The 23270-nt window shown below is 39.7% G+C and overlaps 3 protein-coding genes and 2 long non-coding RNA genes across 7 annotated transcripts; all 5 read right to left on the bottom strand.

Moving 5' to 3' along the window:
- Positions 1 to 5874: 5874 nt before the first annotated feature.
- Positions 5875 to 9633, bottom strand: CG5404 (uncharacterized protein). Its single transcript, NM_142225.3, has 5 exons — positions 9081 to 9633; positions 8172 to 8392; positions 7796 to 8117; positions 7576 to 7737; positions 5875 to 7378 (listed from the first exon to the last, which is right to left on the bottom strand). Exons 1-5 carry the CDS (start codon positions 9553 to 9555, stop codon positions 6675 to 6677), a joined length of 1884 nt encoding a protein of 627 aa, NP_650482.1. The 5' UTR covers positions 9556 to 9633; the 3' UTR covers positions 5875 to 6674.
- Positions 9634 to 15802: 6169 nt separating this feature from the next.
- lncRNA:CR45636 (long non-coding RNA:CR45636) lies at positions 15803 to 16028 on the bottom strand. Its single transcript, NR_125168.1, has one exon. It is a non-coding gene; the product is annotated as a long non-coding RNA:CR45636 (long non-coding RNA).
- A 406-nt stretch (positions 16029 to 16434) lies between these two features.
- On the bottom strand, positions 16435 to 17035 carry lncRNA:CR45635 (long non-coding RNA:CR45635). Its single transcript, NR_125167.1, has one exon. It is a non-coding gene; the product is annotated as a long non-coding RNA:CR45635 (long non-coding RNA).
- Positions 17036 to 17166: 131 nt separating this feature from the next.
- CG5399 (uncharacterized protein) lies at positions 17167 to 19068 on the bottom strand. Of its 2 annotated transcripts, none has more exons than NM_001275682.1 (3): positions 18844 to 19068; positions 18124 to 18560; positions 17167 to 18050 (listed from the first exon to the last, which is right to left on the bottom strand). In NM_001275682.1, exons 1-3 carry the CDS (start codon positions 18973 to 18975, stop codon positions 17963 to 17965), a joined length of 657 nt encoding a protein of 218 aa, NP_001262611.1. In that variant the 5' UTR covers positions 18976 to 19068; the 3' UTR covers positions 17167 to 17962. The 2 variants fall into 2 exon arrangements, with proteins under 2 accessions (NP_001262611.1, NP_650481.1); NM_142224.2 differs by having other exon boundaries at positions 17744 to 18050.
- Positions 19069 to 20114: 1046 nt separating this feature from the next.
- CG31446 (uncharacterized protein) lies at positions 20115 to 21223 on the bottom strand. Of its 2 annotated transcripts, none has more exons than NM_001275681.1 (3): positions 21039 to 21223; positions 20526 to 20980; positions 20115 to 20358 (listed from the first exon to the last, which is right to left on the bottom strand). In NM_001275681.1, the coding sequence occupies exons 1-3, from the start codon at positions 21177 to 21179 to the stop codon at positions 20241 to 20243; spliced, it is 714 nt and encodes a 237-aa protein (NP_001262610.1). In that variant the 5' UTR covers positions 21180 to 21223; the 3' UTR covers positions 20115 to 20240. The 2 variants fall into 2 exon arrangements, with proteins under 2 accessions (NP_001262610.1, NP_732053.1); NM_169666.2 differs by having other exon boundaries at positions 20115 to 20343.
- Positions 21224 to 23270: the final 2047 nt, after the last annotated feature.

Raw genomic sequence — 23270 nt, 5'->3', positions numbered from 1 at the left:
TCAGTTGACTATCTTGAAATATGCAAAAATGTTTGCGGCGTGGTGCAGCTCTAATCAACATCAAACGCTGCCACTCCTGCTTTTGATGTTAGAGGCACTGCCTCAACTCAACGCAACAACCCCCGCCCATTTCTTGTAATCAATGCTGTAAACACTTATTTTTGTGGTTGTCACCGAGCTCCAACTGCAATTTGCGACCGAAAACAGAGGCACAGATAGAGCGACACCCGGAGATGGGAAAGTTTCCCAGTTGCCCATCTAGGAACATTGTCTGGTTACGGGTTTTTGCCATGGCCATGGGAAACTGCTGGATTTCGGATCCTGGTTGTGTGCCAGTTTTTGCGGTTACATTCGGTTCGAGGTATGTAAGGTGACTTTAATGTCTACTTTATATGGCCAACAGCAAATGATTATTGCAGGTGAAGTTTTTAACTCGGATTAAGCTCGAAGGCAAAACTTTCCTAATCGAAGTAGATGAAGGAAGTTTGGGATTACGATGGGGTTATTTACTGTTGCTTGGTTCTCTTGGTAAATGCATTAATTTTTAGTGTTTGTGCTTGTAATAATGTTGGTAAATCTCTTGAAATTCAAATAATTCCATTGGAAATATTTTGGTTTTAAATTAGTTTTGTTTCTTAGGCAAGTATACATAATATTATGCTTTCATCCACTAGTTTTGTAATCTTCCTTTTGAAAATAATACAAATTTAATTTGCTTAAGAACTCCTTGTTTACGTCTAAGCCGTAAAAACTTTCCTGCCACGTGGTTGATTCCCTCACGTCCTCTTGGCGACTTCAGCGAGGATCCTTACGAATCGCACTCACTAGAGCAATCTTCTCCAGACTTTTTCGCTTTCCTAGTCCCTGGGGCAGGTTTTCCAGCTGGCGGAGAAGCTTTCCCCAAAGGATCGCCGCCCATAAACTCATCGGAAAAGTACAACATGACCCCGGCTTGGGCTCTTGTTTGTCCGATGGTTTTCAAGTTGCGGTTCGTGGCGGCAACTTCTTGGCCAGAAAGTAATTTGGCCTTTATCTGTATTGCGGTTTGAACAGAGGGCCAACAGCAACATATTTTGCCCGGTTTTGTTGTGATATTCTGTTGGTTTAGCATTTTTGTTTTTCTTGTTTGCACCACATCCGGGACTCATTTTGGTTGTCTTTGGTTTGAGGCTAAAATTGCAGTCCTTCGACCTCTATGCTCTGCCTGGTTCCACTCTTCCGAATATCATCGCCTTTTCTTTTGGTTGGGGAAAAGTTTTCATTTGGCGCCGCCCTTATGCGCCTCCTCTAAGCTGTTGCTGTTGTTTTTGCTGTCTGTGCTGACATTTGCCTGAATTGAACTTTTCGTTGCGTTGGGCCAAGTTTTTCATTAAGCGAAAAATATTCCTTGCTTTTTGTTTATTTTGCATTCATCTGACATTGACTGTCATTTGGCCTCTCCGGCTGGCAGTTCATTTAAAGTTTACGCAGCTCGCTTTTAATTAGCATCGAGATTTATCTAGTTGTCCTTCCCATTCTCGGATAGATGAGGTCTCCCCATCGATTGACACTTTCGGCTCCTTTATTGGGGTTTATTTGCTTAGCTGATTTCGATTTTATCAACGAGTGGGCAAAGAAATTTGAAATGCAAACAGCAACGCACCCATCGAAGGCACTGAAATAAAAAGGAAAAAACGGACAATGCCTTGAGTGTGGTAAAAAAAAAATCAAAACTACAGCAAATTGAAAAAACCAGAGGGGTTTCTCCAAAAAAAAAAGTCTATTCAGTATTGCAAATGGTGGTGGATGCAAAGGACTTTGGCAAACCGTTCGAGTTTGTTTTAGAGAGAAAACATTTGGAAATCTTAGAACTGAAGAATCAAAGACAACATATCTCAAAATCTTTTTAAACAGCACTGACTCTAATCAAGATTATATATATACCTTATAAGGTTAATTGTAGTAATAGTTTATGACTGAGAAAGCCAGTTTCTTTTCATAGGTAAACTCAAAGTGTATCTATAATTTGTACCTTTCGTTTCATAAACTCTTTAATTATGTAAGAAACGGGATGGTAACATTTGCCTGATATGAACTATACTCTATGTGAAATACAATATATTTTCACATTTCCACATCTCCCCTTTGGCAAATCCACCTCCGCCGATCCCTCGACACTGCCGAACTACCTAAGGAAATATATTCACGTTGCTTTTTCATTATTCATGACAACTGGCTTCTGGCCCTCAAATGCGAGTATGTGCGAGTATGGCCCGAGGTAGATGTAACTGAGTCTGAGCAAATAACAGCTAGAGATACGGATGCGGAAAAGTGGGTGGCTATGGATGGGGGTGGCCATAACAAATAACAAAGATGACAATAAAAAGCAGCAAAACAATTTCCCCACAGCCACGACCCAAACAAAGGCAGGACAAAAAAAAAAAAAAAAGAAGGAAACCCGGGCGAAAAAAGGAGGGAACTAATATTTTAAGAAAACTCAGCTCAACTGACGAGGGGTGAAACTTAATCGTATGTGTGGGTGGGTGGAAAAGAGGCAACAGTTTTTCCTGCTTTTTGTCGCTGGGTGCTACGCAAGTGGCCGTCATCAAATTCAAGTGACATATTTAGACAGCTAAGCGACTCCCAAGGTGAAGGTGCTGCAGCCGGAAAAGCCGTTGGCAATTTCCAGAGTCTAGAGTCTAGAGTCTAGACCAAGGGTGGCTAAAAAGGACACAACCCTCAAAAAAGAAAAGCGGAGCAGACAGACGCTGGAAGTCCAGGGGGAGATTCCTTGGACCGGGACAAGTTGCTTTTAATAATAAAATCATTGAGCATCAAAGCATAAAACTCAGTCAAGTGCAACATAAGCTTAAAGACCAAATCGTGATGGGGCGAAAAAGCGAAAGGGGAGCGTCGGTCTCTTTACCTTCGTGGATACCTTGGCGCAACCCTAACATGTGTGTTCGATTTTCCTCTATCTATATACGAATATATATATATATATATATATAAGAACAGATATATACAAAGAGGTACTTCTTCTTTATTCGTTGCTCTTGAATGTGATTTAATGTTATTTTTACAGGCAAATTAGTTGGCTTTTGATGTTCGCTTAACTTTGGCTGCTTTAAGCCCTGGCCACAAGGGAAACAATCCAGAAGTGGCATATAAAGAAATGAGAATATGGAATAGGGGATTTATGGCAGTTGGTGGGTGACTGCAGTCATAAAGCCGATCCACAGCTGTGGTTAGTATCTTTAAGAGCTTCGTACTTATACATACATATGTGTATATTCAAGTGAATTACTGTTAGTGCCACTGCAACTGCTACTGGCATTAACTTTTATTTAGGCCACATTTTGATTGCCCCACTTTTGTTTTGAGTGATTCCAACAACTGGGCCTTCCATTCAAGTGCAATCACTTCAGACTGCTGCAGTCTGTATCTGAAAGGCTTCCAACTTAATGTGGCAGATGTTTGCCAACTTAAGTGGCCGCTCGTTCAGATTAAGCCATCATTTTGATTGCCATTCTGATTGATGAATGAGTATGTTTCTTATTTAAAAATAATAAATAACTACCTGCAACAATGAGATTTGAATAAGCACAGTAAGTCAAACGTAGAAAATAAGAACGTTACATTATAGAGTATAAATAAATGTTTATCAAATAATTGAATTTAGCATTAAAATGTCGATTTCCTGTTCTAAATTCATTCAAGCTAATTCCCTATTTGCCACGAAACAAATCTACTTGTAATTGGAATTAAGTGTCCAGCCAATTCCTTTTGGCCAAGCACTTAACAATAACCCCTTGAAGCCACATTTTGCTACTAACAACTGAATCGCCTCAGGCTAATTGTGCTGTCTCATTGGCATTGCCTTCGATTGAGTTTTTGTACGAATTGTTAATTATTTTCATTGTACTTGTTATGAAAGTTTTTGTTTGCCACGGCTCGTTATGCCCGCTGAATTTGTACTGTGAGTCTGTTGTCCTTGAGGATTTTGGGCATTTAATTAGGCGCAATCAAGTTTACATTTTAAACAATTTAGACGGGACAAACACGACGCTGTTTACTCCGTATTTCCCCCGAATTTTCCGCTTTCCCTCGCTTTGCCATTAGGCTTTGACTACTTAAGCGCATATTAAAACGCTTTATGGCCAAAGGCCAATTGCCAGCGAGTTGAGTGAGTCTCCGACGAAGAGTCGAGTCCTTTTGCCTCTGGCGAAGTTTCTTTTTGGCCCGAAAATCGATAGAGAGGCTTTTCCCCCCAAAACCCCTCCCACTGCTATTAATTATGTCTTTTGCCGTTTTGTCGCATTGACGTAGGCGAAGCAATTAAGTTGCTGCTGGTGGTAAAACAGGGGAGGAGGTCCTTGGGACAGGATGACTGTCTGACTGTGGTACTGCGGGGGGGGGGGGGAATGGTAAATCGTGTGGGCCGGCTGAGGAAATGAAATTTGGTCAGCCAGTCACATAATACGTATCAATGGTCAATTCCCCGCTGGGACACCACCTCGCATGTCCTGCCCATGAGCCCCAACTCCTCCCAATACGTGACCTGCAAAATAATTCATATGAAAATTTAATTTGTATTTTTTTTTTTTGGCCTGCCTGTCTGTTGTCCACTGTGGAATTGGCAGCTAAAAAAATAATGTACGTCCACAAAGCATTTATTACTTAGTTCAGATCAGTAGCCCCGACCAAAGGTTACTTTTTTCTAATGTTTCTGCTCTGAAATTTAACAATAACTATTATGTTTTTTTTTTTTTTAAATAAAGCCTGACTGCGCACAAAGCAAATGATTTTCATGCAGCTAACCGCATGTGAAAATAAATATTTTTGGACCAGCCTACGATCTACGGGGAATGTGCATCTGGTTGCTATTTTCCGACTGAAAAATGTGGCAGAAAAAATGTTGATTGCACATTTGGCAATAAACAGGCACAGAACAAGTGCGGTTTGGCTTTATGTTTGCTTATCAGAGGGATATGACCAAATCGGGCGGGTTCTGTCAACAAGTGCAGTCTGATCCCAATGGCCGCAAAAGTGTGCAACTCAAAAATTGTTACGCTTTTGATAATTTGTGTCGTTTTTTTCCGTGTGTGAAAATTTGATTGCGTAGACCGCAATTTGAATGATATTTGGTTTTTGTGGCATGTCGACATGGATATTGCCAGGATATTGACGCTGTTATCGGTCATTGGTTTTGGCCATTAAGTCATTTCTCTATCAATTGGTTCGATTAGCATATTAATTATAATTGTCCCTAACTGCTTATGCTCTACTTGCAATGCCGAAAGCTGAAATTCTCATTAGCCCAAGAATGCAGAAAATCGTCGTGCAAACTGAAAAGCTTTGCAAATAAGGTCCATTGAAATAATTAACATTAGCATTGGCCAAGATTTTCGCCTTCTCCCTGACCGCCAGGCCACCTTGCAAATCTGCATTCGAGCAACCACACCCACTGCCCCTTCCTTTTGGCCAAGTTCCGGACAGCGTTTTAAATTTCATTAAATCTGCTCACTTCGTTTGCCAATGCAATCAACAACGGCTGAGTTGGGCGGTTTTTCCGGAAGGGGGAAGCACCGCATTTCATTTACACCGCCTCAAGTGCTCGAAATCTACTTAGAAGACCCACTTGGTCCGGTCATACTAGCCTGCTCTTTCCTTTTCATTCACTAAGTCCGTCTCTTTCTTTCTTCTCTTAACCTTAGTTAATTAACTAGCCTAGCTCGCAGGCGTTTATTCCTGCTCTAATGCTCTATAAGTTACATTAAGTCAACTGACTTAAGAATTAAAGCTTAGCATCGTTATGAAAAAAAGATTTTTAATCTTACCACTTGAAACTGTTTTCAAGAATTCAAATTTGTAGCTGGGTATACAAATTATTATAAGGGAACTATTTTTATATTTCAACTTGTTTGAATTGTGTTTTTTTGGTATGTTTTTATGGTAGACATATAGCATTTTTACAATGAAAGTTTACCTTATAAACTGAAAATGAATACATTCTTAAATTTCAAATGTAGAATTTACAAAACATGGATTAGTAATATTTGTGATACTCGTGTACTTATATAGCTTCTTCCTATTATATTATATTTTCTAACTAAAAGAGTAATCCATGTTCGTTTTGGACTAATTTAATTTATGTCATGACTTGTTTTTACTGCGTTTGATCCACTTTACGCCGGGACTTTAGTTTAATTTCTCGCAGTTTCCTTTCAGCTGTGTTCCTCACTTTTCCCAAGCACACCTTGTTTTTCCTATTTTTCCTTTTCGGTTAGAGAAGTTAGTTGAGCGCTTTCGCTTTCCTCTAATTTCTTTTGCGCTATTTTTCAAAACCTTGTTTTTTCCTTGTGCTCCAGCTGCTGCTGCTTCTGCTGCTGCTCCTGATTCTGCCGCTTTTCCTCCTTGGCGCCCGGACTAAGTGAAAAAGTAAACAGAAATCCATTAGCTTGGCAATCATTGGCGGCGTCGCCAGCGGCACCGCATCTATCCTGTCCCCGTCTCCTCCAGAGGTCAGTTGTCGGGTTTGGTGGGGGGGGGGGGGGATTTTATAAATTGCTGCCATCAAGGCATTTGTTCCACTTTTCCTTCACTTTTATTTCCATTTGCAGCCAGCGACGACAATTTCTCCGAAACTAAACTTAAATAAATAACACAAGCAGCTAACTGGGGGGCGGCTCCACCTAATCGATGTCGATTTTATAGCCCAGATCTATGGAGGCCCTTATGTGCTCCTTCAGGTTTATGTAGCCATTGCGCAGGGACTCCTGCGTGAGGAACTCCTTCACCTTGTTCTCGCTCTCGCAGAACACGAGGTTGTCCGTGTTATCGATGAGCCTCTGCAGGTGTTCGGGAAATCTGAAGAGGATCAGCAGCGTGGAGCTAGAGGCATCTGCCTGGCGGCACAGATCACTGGATAACTTCGATATACCCTGTGCAGCCGTATAATCCATGCCACTAATGCGCTGACCATCGATCACGACCGTAATGCGAAAGTCCGCTTGCTCGCAGGCCTTGAGCACTCGCTCCCGCAGATAATTGATGGCCGGAAAGTAGATGCCATTGCTTGGCGTCACCCGGATGTACTGCATCTCGTCCAGTTGCTCAATTTTCACCCGGATCTCGGGGCGTGCCCACAGGAAGAGCAGGTGCAGAGCGGTCACCACAATGCTCACGAACAGACCCACCTCCACGCCAAAGAGCACACTAACACAAAAGCACAGCAACCAGGTGGCAAAGTCGCGCTTTGAATCCCGCCACAATCGCATCGGCAGCTTGAAGTCGAGCAGCGTGAATATGGAGCATATCAGGATGGCCGCCAGCGTCGCTTCCGGAATGTAGTTGAAGTACGGACTCAGATAGCTCAGAGCAAGCAGCACAATAATGCCTGCACAGGGAGAAAAAATTAAGAAAATTCAGCAATTTTGTAATCTATTAAGGTGGATAAAATAAAGGGGATTATCATCAGACAAACGAAGACATAATATCATGAAAACTAGCTCGTTTTGCACGTGTATTCAAATTCTTTGGGGCAGTAATGAAATTGAGTGTTTGCATTCGATTTCTACACTCAGCTGGACTCACCCAAATACAGATTGGCCATGGGAGTCCTAAGGCCACACGCTGTGCTAATGGCATATCGGGTAAACGCTCCTGATGATGGCATCGCCTGTACGCAGGATCCAAACATGTTGCAGAGGCCCACGGTGAGTAGTTCCTGATTGGTATCCACCAATCCTTTAGGAGCTGCAAGTTTATTATTTTTTTTAAATTATATATAACGAGTTTCGCTTTTCCTACTTACTCAATTTTCCAATGGATATATTCGTTAGTATGCCCACAATTGGAATAACTATTATTCCAATATTCAACTCTTTTAAAACTTCCCAAATACTATAGTTGCGCTCGGCAGTTTCAATGTGGAAACTGGGCACTGTAAAATTGGGAAGAGTGGACAGAGCATTCTTGCTAAGAGCATAGGGAACCTGACCACATTTTTGAATCCAAATAAACGAAACGATGGCTGCGATGAGTACAATTAGTGTGTTCCTAGATGTGGATAGATATCGACAGAATATCCTTAGAATTTTGTTTCGCTTCTCATTGTTGGCCACACGGTCCAATAACTGAAATAAAAGGCTTAATTACAGAAAAAATTATAATAATTTATTTAAACTTGCCTCTAGTAAGAGCAGGAAAACTATGGCACAAACGCCCATGATGAGATCAGCCATATTCGACTCTTCAATGCGGGAACTTAGCATACCAACCGAGTTCATTAGCCCGGCCACTAAGTATTTGATGCCTAGTAGTACTTTCAGCTGGGATTCTATTACCAAAATGGCAGTGGCCGAGGAAAAGGCTTTGATCACCGGCATGGAGATGAATTCGAAAATGAATCCTGTAAAAATTAGGATTATTTTAGATATTTTTAAGCAGGCAAAAGCTTTTAGTTTAGTCAAAAACTGAAAATATAGACTCAACGAAAAATGAAATGCCAATTGCAGGTCTAATATTGTGAAATATGCAAACTGACGATAAATAAAAACAAACATTACTCATTTAGCTTCAATGACACCTGCCTTTGTTTGCTCTTCTTTGGCTACCTTCTCAATGATTTTTACGGATCTAGTCTAGTTCCGTATCCGAGTTCATACACTGAATGCCATCCAAAGAAGTGTTAATTGATACAAATAATGCTAATCACGGGCAAACCGCATAACACTTATCGTGCAGATCACTTAATTATGTGCCTAAAGTGAGCTTTTAAACGGATCTATTTCAATTCAATTGGTCTTGACAGCGATCAAGTTCACGGGGAAAGTAACACATGCCGGACTTGAGGCAATTTATCTGTGAGATCACACACGTAATTCAGCTGTCACATACACTCAGAAAAAATTTAAAAAAATTAAAAAGCAGGCATTTTATATGGCGATTTATGTTTTCTGCTGAAGTGCATTGATGATACAAACGAACTTTAATATATTATTAATCCCACTGGTAATTTTGAATAACTTGCTTGGCGTTATTATTATTTTCTTAAAAAAATAAGCATGGAAAATATTTTCCAGTGAGTCGCAACTTACCCATTCTCATTGTACCCATGATGATCTGTACAATTCCGCTGAGAAAGGTGAGCAGAAAGGCGAACTCGATGGGTCGTCCCACGGTGAACTGGACACTGACCAGAGCCACTAAGCTAGTGGGTCCAATGATGACCTTGTCGATCGATCCGAAGACCATATAGATCAGCGGTCCAATAAACGCCGAACAGAGACCATATCGAGCGGGGAGGCCAGCCAGAAGGGCACAGGCCATACTTTCGGGTATGATTGTGAGTCCCAGGGTGATGCCGGCTATAAAGTCGTCGATGCCCCATTCGGTGCTGTACAGGGGAAGCCATTGAAAGACCGGGACGTGGCGATGCAGGCGGCGCTTCCATTTGTTCATCCTGGGAGCCTTGCCAGCTTCACTGGCGGGCTTGCTGATGGCACCTGGTAAAAGAGCCCGTGCCGTAGCCTTTTCCAGAGCCTCCGCTTCTGTTTCCAGTTGCGGATACATTGCGATGTGGAAGTTACTCGAGTTTCTTGGTCAATCGCACGTCTGTGCGCCTCAAATCGCAACTGTCAAATGATAGCAAAGGCGGAGATCATCCCACTGATAATGAACTCGAGATTGTAGATTTCTCTGCCCGGCTCTTGTTTGCCGTACATATCAGAGCCTCAATTGGCATTGTGACTTGACGGACTTGGATTCTCGCGCCTCGCTCGACTTATTACTCGCTCTCTTTGGGCTGTAATAAAATATATCTAGTCTAAACCCCCTTGTTTGATTGTTCAATTCTCCGAGATGGATCCCATTTGACGCCATCTCAATTATCTCCGACCTGTTAATTGGATAATATCTTGATTAGACGCTCGAAAAATGTGCCAAAAAGGTCTGGTCATTCGACGTGTAACAATTGACGACATCGCCAAGTTGTTACCACTTGTATGATTTCTTGGCCCACTGGGATAAAGAAGGTTCTTTATCTGTTTCCAAAGGATAATCGCAATTTATTGACTGATAAGTAAATAAGCCAAAAGCAATACTTTTAAAACACAACCAGACACATTTCAAACAAACGACAATGGGCCAATATTTATTTATGAAAAAAGTGCTAACACGTATAACAATTGACGATATCACGAAGATTTCAGCACGTGAATTGTATGTTTAGCTATTGGGGTAAGAAAATCTTGGCTATAAACTTATATCTATATATGTATCAAATGCAAATGCAAATTGTTTAATATCATGATAATTTATATTAAATTAATCAACGTGGACTTGTTTTCAGCTCGTTTTGCTTCTTTAAACATTAGTTCCGGAAACTAAAGTGATAAAATGACAATGCATAATGTATCCGAGACTTACATAACTTTTTATCACAATTTGTTTTTATCTGCCAAACTTACCTATAATTTCCGCGTAATTGTTTATTCTTGCAAATTGTTTTTTCTTTGCATTTCAAATGTTTGTTTCAACGCATTTGGCACACATGGCGTATGATTCATATTTGCTATTCGTGACTCTCCCTTTTAATGCTATTACTTAGGTTCCACTCTCCTTCCATTTTTCTTGCCTGGATGTTGAGTTATGCAAATGTAAAATGGCAAACTTTTTGAAAAGTGAAGTAAGAAAAATTGTTATATGCAAATTTTGTATCAAAAGCGTCGAGCGACACCAACAAATGGAATGGCAAATAGATGCAAACATAATTTTAATGTAAATGAAAATTAAAAAGTTTGATTGACTTTAAACTTTTCCATACTCGTATCTGTTGCGCGTCATAAGTTTTCTATGACATAAAAGGGAATATTAAATTTAAAAAGCCTCTTATTTGATTTTCTTTATGCATTTCAATTGAATGCTCCTTAAAAATATATTTCCATCCAAATTTAATTAAATTTATTAGTATTCTCCTACTGTACATAAGGCAATCTCTGTAATAAATGGGAGATGCATGTAAACGTTCGTAGTAAAATAAAATCATTTAAAATCTGTAACCGATTACCAAACGAATTTGCAATTCAAAGCTCGACTGTTACTGTTGCACCATGCCAAAATGCCAATTGCCTGAATAGTAACGTTATTAAAAAACCAATCCGAAGCAATCTGTTTTTAATCAGAACCGAACATTTGTGCAATGCGTGTCAAAAATATTTAAATAAATTGCGGATATTTTTGCACTCACTCATTCACCAATTGGCTCGCGATTTGTTTCGAAAACGATAAAAAAGTATACTTTATAGAAAAATACTAACCATTAGCGCTAAGTCCGCTTCCATAACAAGAGTGTGAAAGGTTTTGAACTCACAAAAGGGTCGACTTTTGCTGGTTCAATGGCACCAATTACACAAAATCAATTAAATGTAAATGCTATGGGCCTAGACAAATTAAAATCAGGCTGCAAGTCTAATCGAATGTTAGGAATACAGATTAGGGAAGAATAATTATGGTAATCAATTATTTTTATATGCTGAGCAAAGTGAGTAAGGTTGGACTACCAACGATACTTCATTTAAAAATACATCTAACTCTGTGCAAAGAAATATATCTAGTAAGGTGTTGCCTTGCCTTAAATTTATAATGGTTTTTGGTTAGCCGAAGGCAAATGTACTCACGTACGGGGAATGGCAAAAATAGCTATTACGGCAAGAACTTATAAAATTATGCACTTAAAGTTATTATTTGAGGCGATTATTGCTCCTGCAACGGCGCCAGCAGAAGTGCAACAATGCACGATTGCACATTCAACGAGGAGTCCATATTTAAATGAAATTTTAAGTGCCTTGGCTGGTCTACTACAACCTATACGAACACGAGACTATCAAGTGCCAGCAGCTGTGTTCCAACTCGCTCTCGCCCCCTCCCCCCCACAAACACAAGAACGAGCAACTTGATTATTATTTCCGAGCACACTTCGTTGTGGCATTATTATAATGACTGTTGCAGCAAAATTCACAACGCACCTGACTCGAATACAATGTTTCCACTCACAGTAGCAGCCAGGTTCCAAGCGATGCTGAGTTGCTCAAAGTGTCCTGCCAGCTGTTGGCAGGCGTCCATTAGGCAACGCCAAAAGGGAGATAAACAAACTTCAGACGGAAAACTGAAAACGGCAGACAAGTCAGTTCGTCTGTCCAGTGAATTCCTCAGACAGACTAAGCCGACATCAATGTCAAATGTTTTCGCTTTTCCCTAATGAAATTTATAAGCCCACAGTGCATTTCCGCAAAGGTATGCACCTCAAGTTATTTCTAATTAAGGTGAATTTTTATTTTATTTATTACACTGTTTTTTTTTGTTTATCAGTATCTATGTATTAAAGATATTTATTGTTAGCCTGCAGTTCCAAGAAAATATTGATAGTGGTTTTTAATTAAAACTGATTGAAGATAAGGAGACAGCTAAAAAAGGTGAGTCAACTTTCTACGTTTTCCTTATTTTGTTGTTATAGGACAACATTTTTGTTACGCCGAAAGGAGCTAAATACCCTGTGTAAAGAGAATTAAAAATGAAATCACAATGATTGGATACAGAGTAAATATCCAATCTTCTTTGCAGCAAATATAATTAAAATTTTATCACGTTACGGCAAACACCTGGCAAGAGAAATAAATAAGCGGCAGAAATGCGAAAAATGAAAGCGACAGGAATCATAAAAATGAAATTCAAAACTCGAAATTAAACGAAATTTTATTATTAAGTGCAGGCACATACATAAACATATATAAATTTTTATTGGGGCTGCGACGTGTGCGCGTCTCAAGTGCCAGCCTGTAATAATCCCGGGCAAATATTACGCATACGCAACGTGTGCGGATGCGTGTGAGTGTGCCTAAGTTTGCAGGAGCTCTCGAGTTTGCCTGGGTGTTTGTGCAGCAGCATAAATATTATGGCCCACACACGTAGCTGCCCTCCAAGGAATCGAAGTGGGAAAGACGCCTTTGATTTTTAGTTAGCGCGCGGAGGCCTTGTCGATTTTTGCCAATTTTGACAGCAACTCAGGCGGCATTGTCGTCGCCGCATTATATCCGCCCACTGCCACACCCACCGGCCACCAGTCGGGAATATTGAAAATTGCTCCGTGTCTCCGGGTGCTGGTGGTGTTGTTGGAGCAAACGTGCCATGGATTTCAAATGAAACGTGTTAGAGCAGTTAGAGTGAGTCAAAAAAAAAAAAAAAATACTCATACGCCGCGTGAGCCTCGCACATTTTTACGTCTCCTATTTGTGCACCGTGAAAATAGGCAATTTATGTTTTTAAATAAAGAGATATTTTAGGCAACTTCGTGGGCTAAGAATACATGATATATGAATGTGAATTCAGGTGCACGGATGTAAAATATTTATTTGACCCCAGAAATTTTCTCGGTGTATTCGTGTGTATGTTTTTGGGTGTGTTTTGTGCAACTCCGTTAGGCGTAATTTTAATGGCTCAAACACGCTGCACACACACACACACTAACACTAGCTCAGTTGTGGCACGGAAATCAAAGTGTATTTTAAGGGGGCTTCGAGGGTTTTTGGAGGGCTTTTCGGGGGATGCCCATGTAGGTGTTGTACCGGAAATTTAATTGTGTGCGTGCTGGCGCAGTCAAATTTGCTCGTCCTCCGTTCGCTTTCTCTTTGTTGGCTTTGTTTGTAAACAGGTGTAGAAATAAAAACTAAGGCACTCCCAGGCCATTATTGTGTTTGCGTTTTGTGTTATATTTTGCGTTTATTTTTATGATCATGTCGCTCGTTACGAATAATGCCTGTGCCAACACAGCCCACTCTCATAGAGACGAAATGGTGTAAAATCGACGGCGAACAGAACGGAGCAAAGGTGCTGTAGAATGGATTTGCGGCAATTTGCGCCAGCACCCTTTCCATATCCTATATCCTTACCCCATATCCTATATCCTTTATCCTCCATTGCTCCTGCTCCTGTTCCAACTGTAATTGGCATTTAAAATGATGCTTGTGGTATGGGTTGAAGGTGAGTGCTCCGAAAGCCTCTTCTTCGGGTTATCGTTTTCTTTTACAGTTCGAGTCTTGCGGCGGTGCGAGAAAAACCAACTTAATTAATTGCTTTAATTGCAGAAGTGACGAGCTGTCAAAAGGGGATTCGCACGTTCGCCTTTTAAGAAAACGAAGTGAGATATCAGAATTAAGGAGGGAGATAATGTGTGTCCTAAGTGCAAAAAAGGTGGTTTTGTTATGGGAGGAGAAATTGAGGAAATGTCTGTCCCCATAAAGTGCATCTAAATTATGTGATAAGTAGTTATTGATCAAATAAATCAAATTGATAGGAAATAATACTTTTGATAACAATTCTGTCATAGCCATTTATTCCATTAGTTCTTGTGGCTTAACCTTAAATATAGAGTGTGTTTGAAGTTGAAATATATGAAATTTTATCTTTAATTCGGCTATTTCATAACTCAGAATTCATCAAAGCCTGATGAATATGTAATTCTTAAGACACTTTCTCTGGAACTGCAATTATCTATGCATTAGTCCAAAGTCAACTAAAGACAAAACACAGTTCCATTACACAAAAGCCGAAGTTCGTGTGGCATAAATTAGGTACAACTGTGAATTGCCCATGGGCTGCGGTAGAAAGGGTAATAAATATTTAAGTACACAAGCAATAAAACCTATTTATGATTATTAGAAGTTATTAATGAATTAATTCTGATAAATTTCCTATTGAAAAATATTTATAATATACTTATAAATTTCTTATCATGTGAATTTTACTATTTCGACAGAATTATCTTTAATGAGAATCAAATAAATTGTTATGTTGATGGCAAGTAGTATAAAGTATATTTTACACAATTTGTCAGCCGAAATATTTTAGTGTCCTGTACCCTCTTTGTACCACGTCCATGCTTTTGTCCATGAATATATATGGAGGGTCGGCCATTAATGCCCAGATATACAAGTATCTCATAGATGGCAATTCGCTCTGGTCTACAACTGTTAATTGAATGTAAATGACTGAGGACCTCCATTCAATTACCCCCACCTGTGGCGCAACATAATCAGATGCATAGAGCATATTGAGAAGTATTATCAGCTGCCGAGTGGAAATCGAATCATGTTTTTGTTGCCAAGTTTTGGGAAATCTATGCAAATTCGCTTAGATGCAAGGTCAGAGATCAGCATAAATTTGGGTTTCGCTGGGTAGATGAGGCAGTGAAAAAAATAATACATTACCATTTGTGGTAATGATTATTCATTAAAATCATTCGTAAAGACTAAATCACTGATATAAATTAAGCATTGTTCTTGCAAAGTTTTGACTGTTTTTAAGTCAATCAAACAAGTGCAATATATATAGTTTATTAAAGTGCTACCAATATATTTCTCAGTGTTTCTGAGTAGCTTAGGAGCAGCGGCACTTGAGTGACTATTGCCACTGCCAAATACTCGAGACTTGAGTGCCACAAACTTGGCCAAGATTTCAATTTATATGATAACAGCAAGCTCCATGGCCAACACATCTACATTTGGAAGGGCCAACAAACATGTTGAAGAAAATGTTCCCTTCCCTTATCTTACATAAAAACTAGACTCATACCATTCTGCAGATTCGTTAAACTACCACACCTTCCCAGAGATTGGAATCAGTTGCGAAAACTGTATTGGCTGAAATGTCAACGGCATGCGGCCAAAGTCCCAAAGTCGGTGGCCTGCAGTTACTGGGAAATTAATTAATAGTTTTGTCTGCTCCAGCTCCTCACACTCGGCCAACTCGGCCAACTCACCCATTTCGGCCACTTTGAATGTATGTGTGGTTCTTGGTATTCGGTTTTCTAAGCACTTTGAGGATATTGCAGGACGATTGCTATTAGCATTGATTGGAGGCGTCCTTTGTTTGTCTGGCATTTGACCAAGAGCTCTGGCCCCGGACTTTGTTGCGGTTGACTTTGGTGTGGGTTTGGTTCTGAGCCGAGTAGGGCTTCTTGGATGATTAGCTACTTGAGACTGTGTAATTATTGTCTAGTTGTTTGCCAGAAAATGCCATGAATACTGCTACTGGGTTAGGTGTAAGAATGTCATGCCTCATTCAAAGATATTCCAGGATGTGCTGGTTAAATATGGAAATATTTTACATTTATTCGTGATATGTATCGCAGTTGTCAAGACCAGAGTAGTAGAAATAATATTTTGCAAAATACATTGACGTCTTAGAAAGTATCCAAGTAGTTAAGGTGGTGAAATTTTGTTAAACCTTTATGTAAATTTATAGATTTCTTGGTCCTTTCTTTGTGTTGTTCTTGGCAACAGATTTTACTGCTACCTAATCGATGTAAACTTGATTCTAAGAACAACAACGAATCCTGCAAACAATGAGTAGATTGTAAGCAAACAATGTAACCAAATTGTGCCAACAAATAAACATAAACAAACCCCAAAAAGAAGAGGTCCCGGAGCCGCGGGTCAAGCGCAGCAACAAAAGAAGTCGCCGGATCAAAAGGAGATGGAGAAGGAGCAGGAGCAGGAACCGTCGTCCTGTGGATGGACTTCTGGGTGGAATGGGGGAGGTGGTGTAAATGCCAAAGCTGAGAGTGTTCAGTGATTTAGTGGCCTTGTGTTTACATTCGTGTGGGTTTGTTTGCATCAGGATCGGGATGTGTGTGGGTGGGCTGATTGGGTTGGAGCTGAATAAATAAACAAGAAATCAGCAACAGCCAGCCCGAAGCTCGATAAGTGTGTAAGAGGCAGAAGCTCCCGAGGATTTTGTATCTGATTCGAGACTTGGCCAGGACTTTAAGTGTTTTACTTGCCGCAGCGGGGTGGCAAACAAATCACAGCATCGAGTGTGTACGCTAACTCAGTTGTCTCAGTTCTCCTGCTGTTCGAACTGGCTTTTCTTTTTTTTTTTTTTGACAATTAAGTGTCTGCTGAATATTCGTATTCTTTGGATTGTAGTTGAATACTTTTCGGACATCTTACCAAGTACGGTAAAACACTTGTTAGTTCGAGAGAAAATTGTTGAGTGCAACTCAAACGACATGCTGACATACGTTTCTGCAACACATAACACTTGTGGTTGTATAATTTTGGGACTATGAAGATAAGGAAAATTGTGAAAGAATATATTTATATTACGCTTAATTAATTACCCGACATTCCTATCTATGCAAGTTCAGCATACTTATCAATATTTGTATATATATATTTCGGTAATATCTCATCTTATCAATTTAAGATTTATTGCCTTTTTGTATGATTATACTTTTGCCAGACAAAACGTAAACAAATAACTGTGACAAGCTACTCGGAACTAAGCCAATTTTCCTTATATCGCAAATTTAACATCATTTGGAATAAACCCACTTAAATCCTATCAACAAGCGATAACAAAAATGCCCCTGAACCGTTGTAATTAGCCAACTATAAACGCCGGAGCGTAGTGATTTTGCAATCGCAATCAATTAATCAGTGGCAAAACGTATCGGATATTTGTGCCTGTGAACACGAGGCCATTGATTGATTTATGAGCTGCTCGTTAGATATTAGCAAGGAAAAAAAAATAGAAAATCTATGACCGTTAGTGAGAATGGGGTGGCACAGTCATATATTTTGTTATCGTTTACGTTTATCTTATCGCGCATACCTTCTAACAAGTTGCCAGCAAATTAAAGCACTGATTGCACCAGAGCATTGAGACACCTGATCTTGTCTCTTGGCCTTTATCGAATTGTATTCTTTTCAGTGGGGGCTTTTTATGGGCCCTCACCCATTTCGGTTTACTTTTATTGACATCATTTTGCCTTGCCTCGATTTCAGAGTGCGGTGTTTAAAGTCAACTAAAAACTAAATAAAGAGTATGACACAATAACTTAGGCAAGTGATTGGATTTTGTTAGTTTTTTTTTTTTCATTTATGGTGGCTAGGCAAAGCAGCCATTGGATACATCTCCATTTTTAGGCCTTGATCAGCAAAAGGGCAAAGGCAAGGAAGCCAGATATCAGGGTCAGAGGCACAGTCTGTCCGGCGGAACTGGCACGGCAACTGAAAGATTATTGAGAATTGAAAAATTAGTATGGTTTTGGAGTTGTAGCCACCTTAAATCATAAAAACTTACTCCAACTGAGTGACATTGCCGTAGGTGTTGTTCTGGAAATTGCTGAAGGACACGGAGGCATCATTGTTGGCAATCCTTACGCCTTCCGGAGTATAGGTGGACCTACCCAGAATAAAACCAGCACTGGTTGATGTGTTGGTAGCATTGGTGTAGGTGCATCCAACCAGATAGGTGGAGTTCACAAAGCTAAGCAACTTCACGAAGACGTACTCCTGCTTCTGGCCATTCACCAGGGTGACATTGTATCCGCTGAGGTTGTTCTCCACCAGCGTGATATTCGCAGTTTCATAGACGTCCACCAAAGTGGAGGCGACATTGCTTGAATGGCTGACATTGACCAGCATGTAATTGTTGTTGTTCCAGAAAGCCACGTTAAGGGAAATGCAGGAGACATTTGAGGCGGGATTGCGGGCCAACTCGACCCACTGACCACTAAACTGGAAGTTAAGGAAAAATATTTAATATATCATAATTAGCACACTGATGTTTATGATAATTAAATAAGAAATTATTAATTCGCTTGGGTAAAGTTTCTATCAAACTGTAGCTATCCTTTTACGATTGTATGAAATTTAAAGCACTTATGGAATTTAGGTATCCTAGAAATGTATGCGATGATGTGTCCATTCAGAGCAAATCCGATGTCATTATAAACAGACATTTTGTTCATATACATGTTTTCTTATGACTGTAACAATACATGACGAGCCTTTCACTCACAGCGGTCTGGTTAAAACTAATGCCGGTGGCTTGGGCGCAGGATTGTGGCGTTGTTTGGGCTTGGGCCGAAACCTGAGAGATGGAGGCCACGGCGGCCACGATTGCCAGGCAGATGATCGCACTATTGCACATGATGTCACTGTCTATATGAGTTCTATATCTTCCGCTTTAAGGTTCCGGTTCTGCGATCGGTTCGCTGCGAATGCGTCGTTAATACTGAACTGTCTGCCCATCCGCAACGGCCTTTTATAGGCTTGTATCTTTTCCCTTATTTTTGCGCCCATTATCGATGCCTGCACTTGTGGAGCGCCTGGCTCTGTCACCAATTTACGTACATCTGACGTCTGTTATCGCCCCGTGGAATGACTAATCCCCACGAGGCTCTGCGAATAAAATAGTGTTGTTATTGCGTTGAAAACTCCCCTGCACATTGGCCAATAGGTTGTCTTACCTGCAAAGCTCTTTGACATGTTTTTCCAGGAAGTGATTCTGCTGCCCAGAAATAGATTCGGTGTCCAAATGACCCGATATCAATTGCAACCCCATTAAAAGTACATTTGTACTCATTTAATTTGTATAACTATCTTTATGGTTTTCATGGCCACTTGAAAGGTATAAACAAACGGTGTTTGTTTATTGTTTAATTGTCTGTTATGATCATTACAACTATGCTACGAATTTTATGTGTTCTATAAAGGCTCAACATTATATTTAATTTCTGTGCCCAAATGACGTCTTAGACTGCGAATTTTTAGTGCGTTGTAGATATCTTACTCTATTTTAGTTTTATCGAACTTCCCTTCCAGTCAGAAAGTTGGTGTACTATTCCCCATTACTCATCATTACCCATTCTTACAATCGTCAACGCTGTAAGAAAGGTAAGTTTTCTTATCGTTGAATGTAGATACCAGAAACAAATATTAATTTAATTGAAGCCCCCCTCTCTGGGCCTTTTATCTAAGCATTTTTGTGATCTATCACCCTATAAAAAATATACATATACAGAGGAAACGTCTTCATTCCTGGATTAAATTTCTTTATCGCTGGCAGACTGTGAGTCATTTGTGGAAAACAAAAACAAGAAAACAGAAGCGAGAGTCGAAAGAAGCGCACATTTCGATAAAGAAACATTTTTAAAAAGTAACAATCAGCACCATTTCCTACTCTAATCAGCAGTTCGAAATGGTACGGCAAACATAAAATCATGTTTAATTTTAGCTAAAGCCTTTCCTAATATGTAAGTCCCGAACAAAATAATTGATTACACCGATAATGAATGAATTTTATTTATTAGAGCTTTTACATGGACCTTATATACAAGGCAAAAATTAAAGAACATTTAAGATAACAAAACATATTTTCGGTGCGTTGTTGTTATCTACCTTGCAAGATATAATCTAATTTATTTGATGGTCAGCAAAAATGCCAAGAATAATAGCCATGGCAATCAACATTGTGGAAATAATGGTCGAAGGATTGGATCCGGATGGTGCATAGCAACTGTAAAAAACAAAACTATAAGATATATTGGAGATCATTATACCACAAATTGATACAGAATGCAATTACAGAATACCAATTTGTTCTACAATAATATTTTGTGAATATTTTATGGCTAGCATATAGCCATTACCAATTCATCAGTGCCAATTTCAGAGTGTGATAATACAATTTCAACTTACGATTCGCCCTGAGTTATCGCTGACATGGTGCCATTTAAAAAGTTTGAAGATATACTAGAGCCAAGACCCTCGAGTTTATTCAAAATTTGTGTGGTGGGGGTACGATCCCTAGCAAGGATAATTCCAAAGGATGTGCCGTTATCCGTCTTGTTGGTATAGCCACAAAGGAAGGCCACATCGGTGTAGTCAGTGTAAAGGACCTTGTACACTGTATAGGTGGTATAACCAGGTGGGTTCCAGTAGGTGAAGTTGTAGCCATCCGCGGCCGCCGTGTTATTCTCCACAGTGATGGTTGCGTTCATGGTTTGATTCACCCACGGGTAATCGGGAGATACGGCATATGTGGTATCGATCAGCACATTATCCTCGGTTTTATTCAGCACCGTAATATTCACCTCAGTGCAAAAATCAATGCCGGACGGCTGACGAGCCACTTCCCACCAAATTCCAGAGAACTTTGGCAAAATGTCTAGTTAGTCTTAGCAAAATTCACCAAATTGTTTAGTCTTTTACCAGATCAAGATCGACCGCAATGCTATCGGTCAAGTTACATAGGGCCACATAATCATTACTCTGGGCTAGGATCGGTGTACTTCCTTGTAGAAAAACCAAAATGCAAAGGAGACCCAAAGCATAAGTGCTATTTGATACCATTGTGAAGGTGTTGCTTGTGACCCGGCTTCAGATCAAGAACTGAAGAAATGAATACTTCACGGTTGGTAATTAGGTAATTGTCTGACATACGTCGGTAATCAATCAAGTACTATCTCAACAGTGCGTGATTACGATTAATAAATGAATTACTTTATGTACACATTTTATCGATGTAAATTTGTGAACACACACATTGTGTTTTCTATTAATCCTATATTATCTTAATAAATCCCCCTATCATTAGATATTCTATATCTATTTCCAAAGGAATTGTGAAACACATATGTATGTGTTATGGCTACCGTGGGTCGCAATTACTAATATCCCCTAAGAGTGATAATGATAATGACATGTGCCTTCAGGTTCTTACGGTCAGTTAGATAACCAATAAGACCTTTTGTGTCACAATACAGTTTGAGTGTTTAGCAAACAAAATGTGGCACAATGCAACTTGCTCTCATTTCAGTGTGCTGTTCAAGTTTACCAAGAAAATGCTATGAATGAATTGGCATTGTTCGATAAACTCTTAGCAATTCGGCACTTTAAGTTATGAACAATTTACTACTTGAAGTATTTTAAAAGATTTTTTTAACGGTGTCCATTTTTGATTATTTTTCATTTTTCAACACTGACCCATATTGTAAAAACTTTAACCAGTTCTAAAGCAAACTTTTTATCTAGGTAAGACCACCTGAAGTTTTGCGAGGAAAATCTTCAGCTTTTGAATTAAATATGCTTTGTGCGCTGATACTGTCAACTTTCAACTACTACGAACAGTGTTGAATAGCGACATGTAGTGGGTGGGAATAAGAGGGCTCTTAGATCGAGCGATTATGTTAACGGCTGCATGTCCTCGACTTGTCTTCGACATGTCTTGTAAGGCTCTCAAACACCTCCATAGCACATTAATTTTAAATGCCTTACAAGCTCCCCAAGAAAGAGTTGGGGATGGGTGTGCGAGAGAGAGAGAGAGAGATAGGTAGATGAACATGTGCCGAGCGCTCTGGTACAGTTGACATACATTCAACGTAATTCGGCCATAGGCTTTTGTCTCGGGAGTCATTTTATCCTCGAAAACTTTTCCAACTGCCAAAAGTTAACTACCAGATGAGGAAAAAAACATGGCCTTAGCAGTTGGCAGAATAGTGCCACGCCCACAGCTGGAGTTCGTAGCTGAGGTAGCTTGTATGTATTATTTAATTAAAACTATTCTGGATGAGCGTTTGTAGGGGGCTAAATAATTTAATTGGGCCATGTGTGAAAATTTGTAATGAATGACAAAACGCTCTCCGGCACAACTGGTAGTATAACTTTCCGAGTTTGCCGGTAAAAGGTGAGGGGCTTCGGGGATAAAAGTGAGAGAACACTGCAACTTTTGATTAACACAGAATAGAGTTGAGGTTTCCAGGAGACCGGACTAATTGCATTTCTAGTGGAATATTGTTTAGAAACACAAATAATACAATTTGTAAACATTTATAATTTTTGCATTAATTTAACTTTCCGACTTAAGCTTTTAATATTTTTTAACTAATGATGACCCTTTTCTAAATTGTCTGTAATTACTATGTTAAAATTGTTTTCTGAATGTATCTACAAGTTGTTGAATGCTAATTCTAAGTGCTCAACCTTTGTTGCGTAGGTCAGTTTTAGTTATGCTTTTGAACGTGAACTTTGCTCAATTCTAATTAAATTGCTTCAAAACAGCTGAATATAATTTAGCTACTTAAGTCCCTTGTGCGGGAAAATTACTTGTAAAGTGCCGACACGTGTGCGTATACAACAATAGATTTGATTAAGCTTAAAATAGACTTGACATTATTTTAGATTTGGCGGTTAACTATCTCTACTCTGCTCGCGAATAGCTCAAATGAGCTCGTTATATGATAAATTACTGCGGACTTGTGGCTTCCATCAACAGCTTGCAGCCTTCAAGAAGTGGGGCTGCTTTCCCTTTTCTGCGAAAGTGCATCTCTTCCGCCTTGAGAAAATAATTAAGTTGGTTTTCTTAGCGCCGGCATACGAGTATATGCATGTATGTATATGTACATATACATACATATATCTTTGGCACAACCACACTGGCTCCAG

This window comes from Drosophila melanogaster, chromosome 3R, assembly GCF_000001215.4.
Source record: "Drosophila melanogaster chromosome 3R".
Classification (NCBI taxonomy): domain Eukaryota; kingdom Metazoa; phylum Arthropoda; class Insecta; order Diptera; family Drosophilidae; genus Drosophila; species Drosophila melanogaster.
Note: the sequence above shows the minus strand (reverse complement) of the source record. Positions and strands in the feature narration are given on the sequence as shown.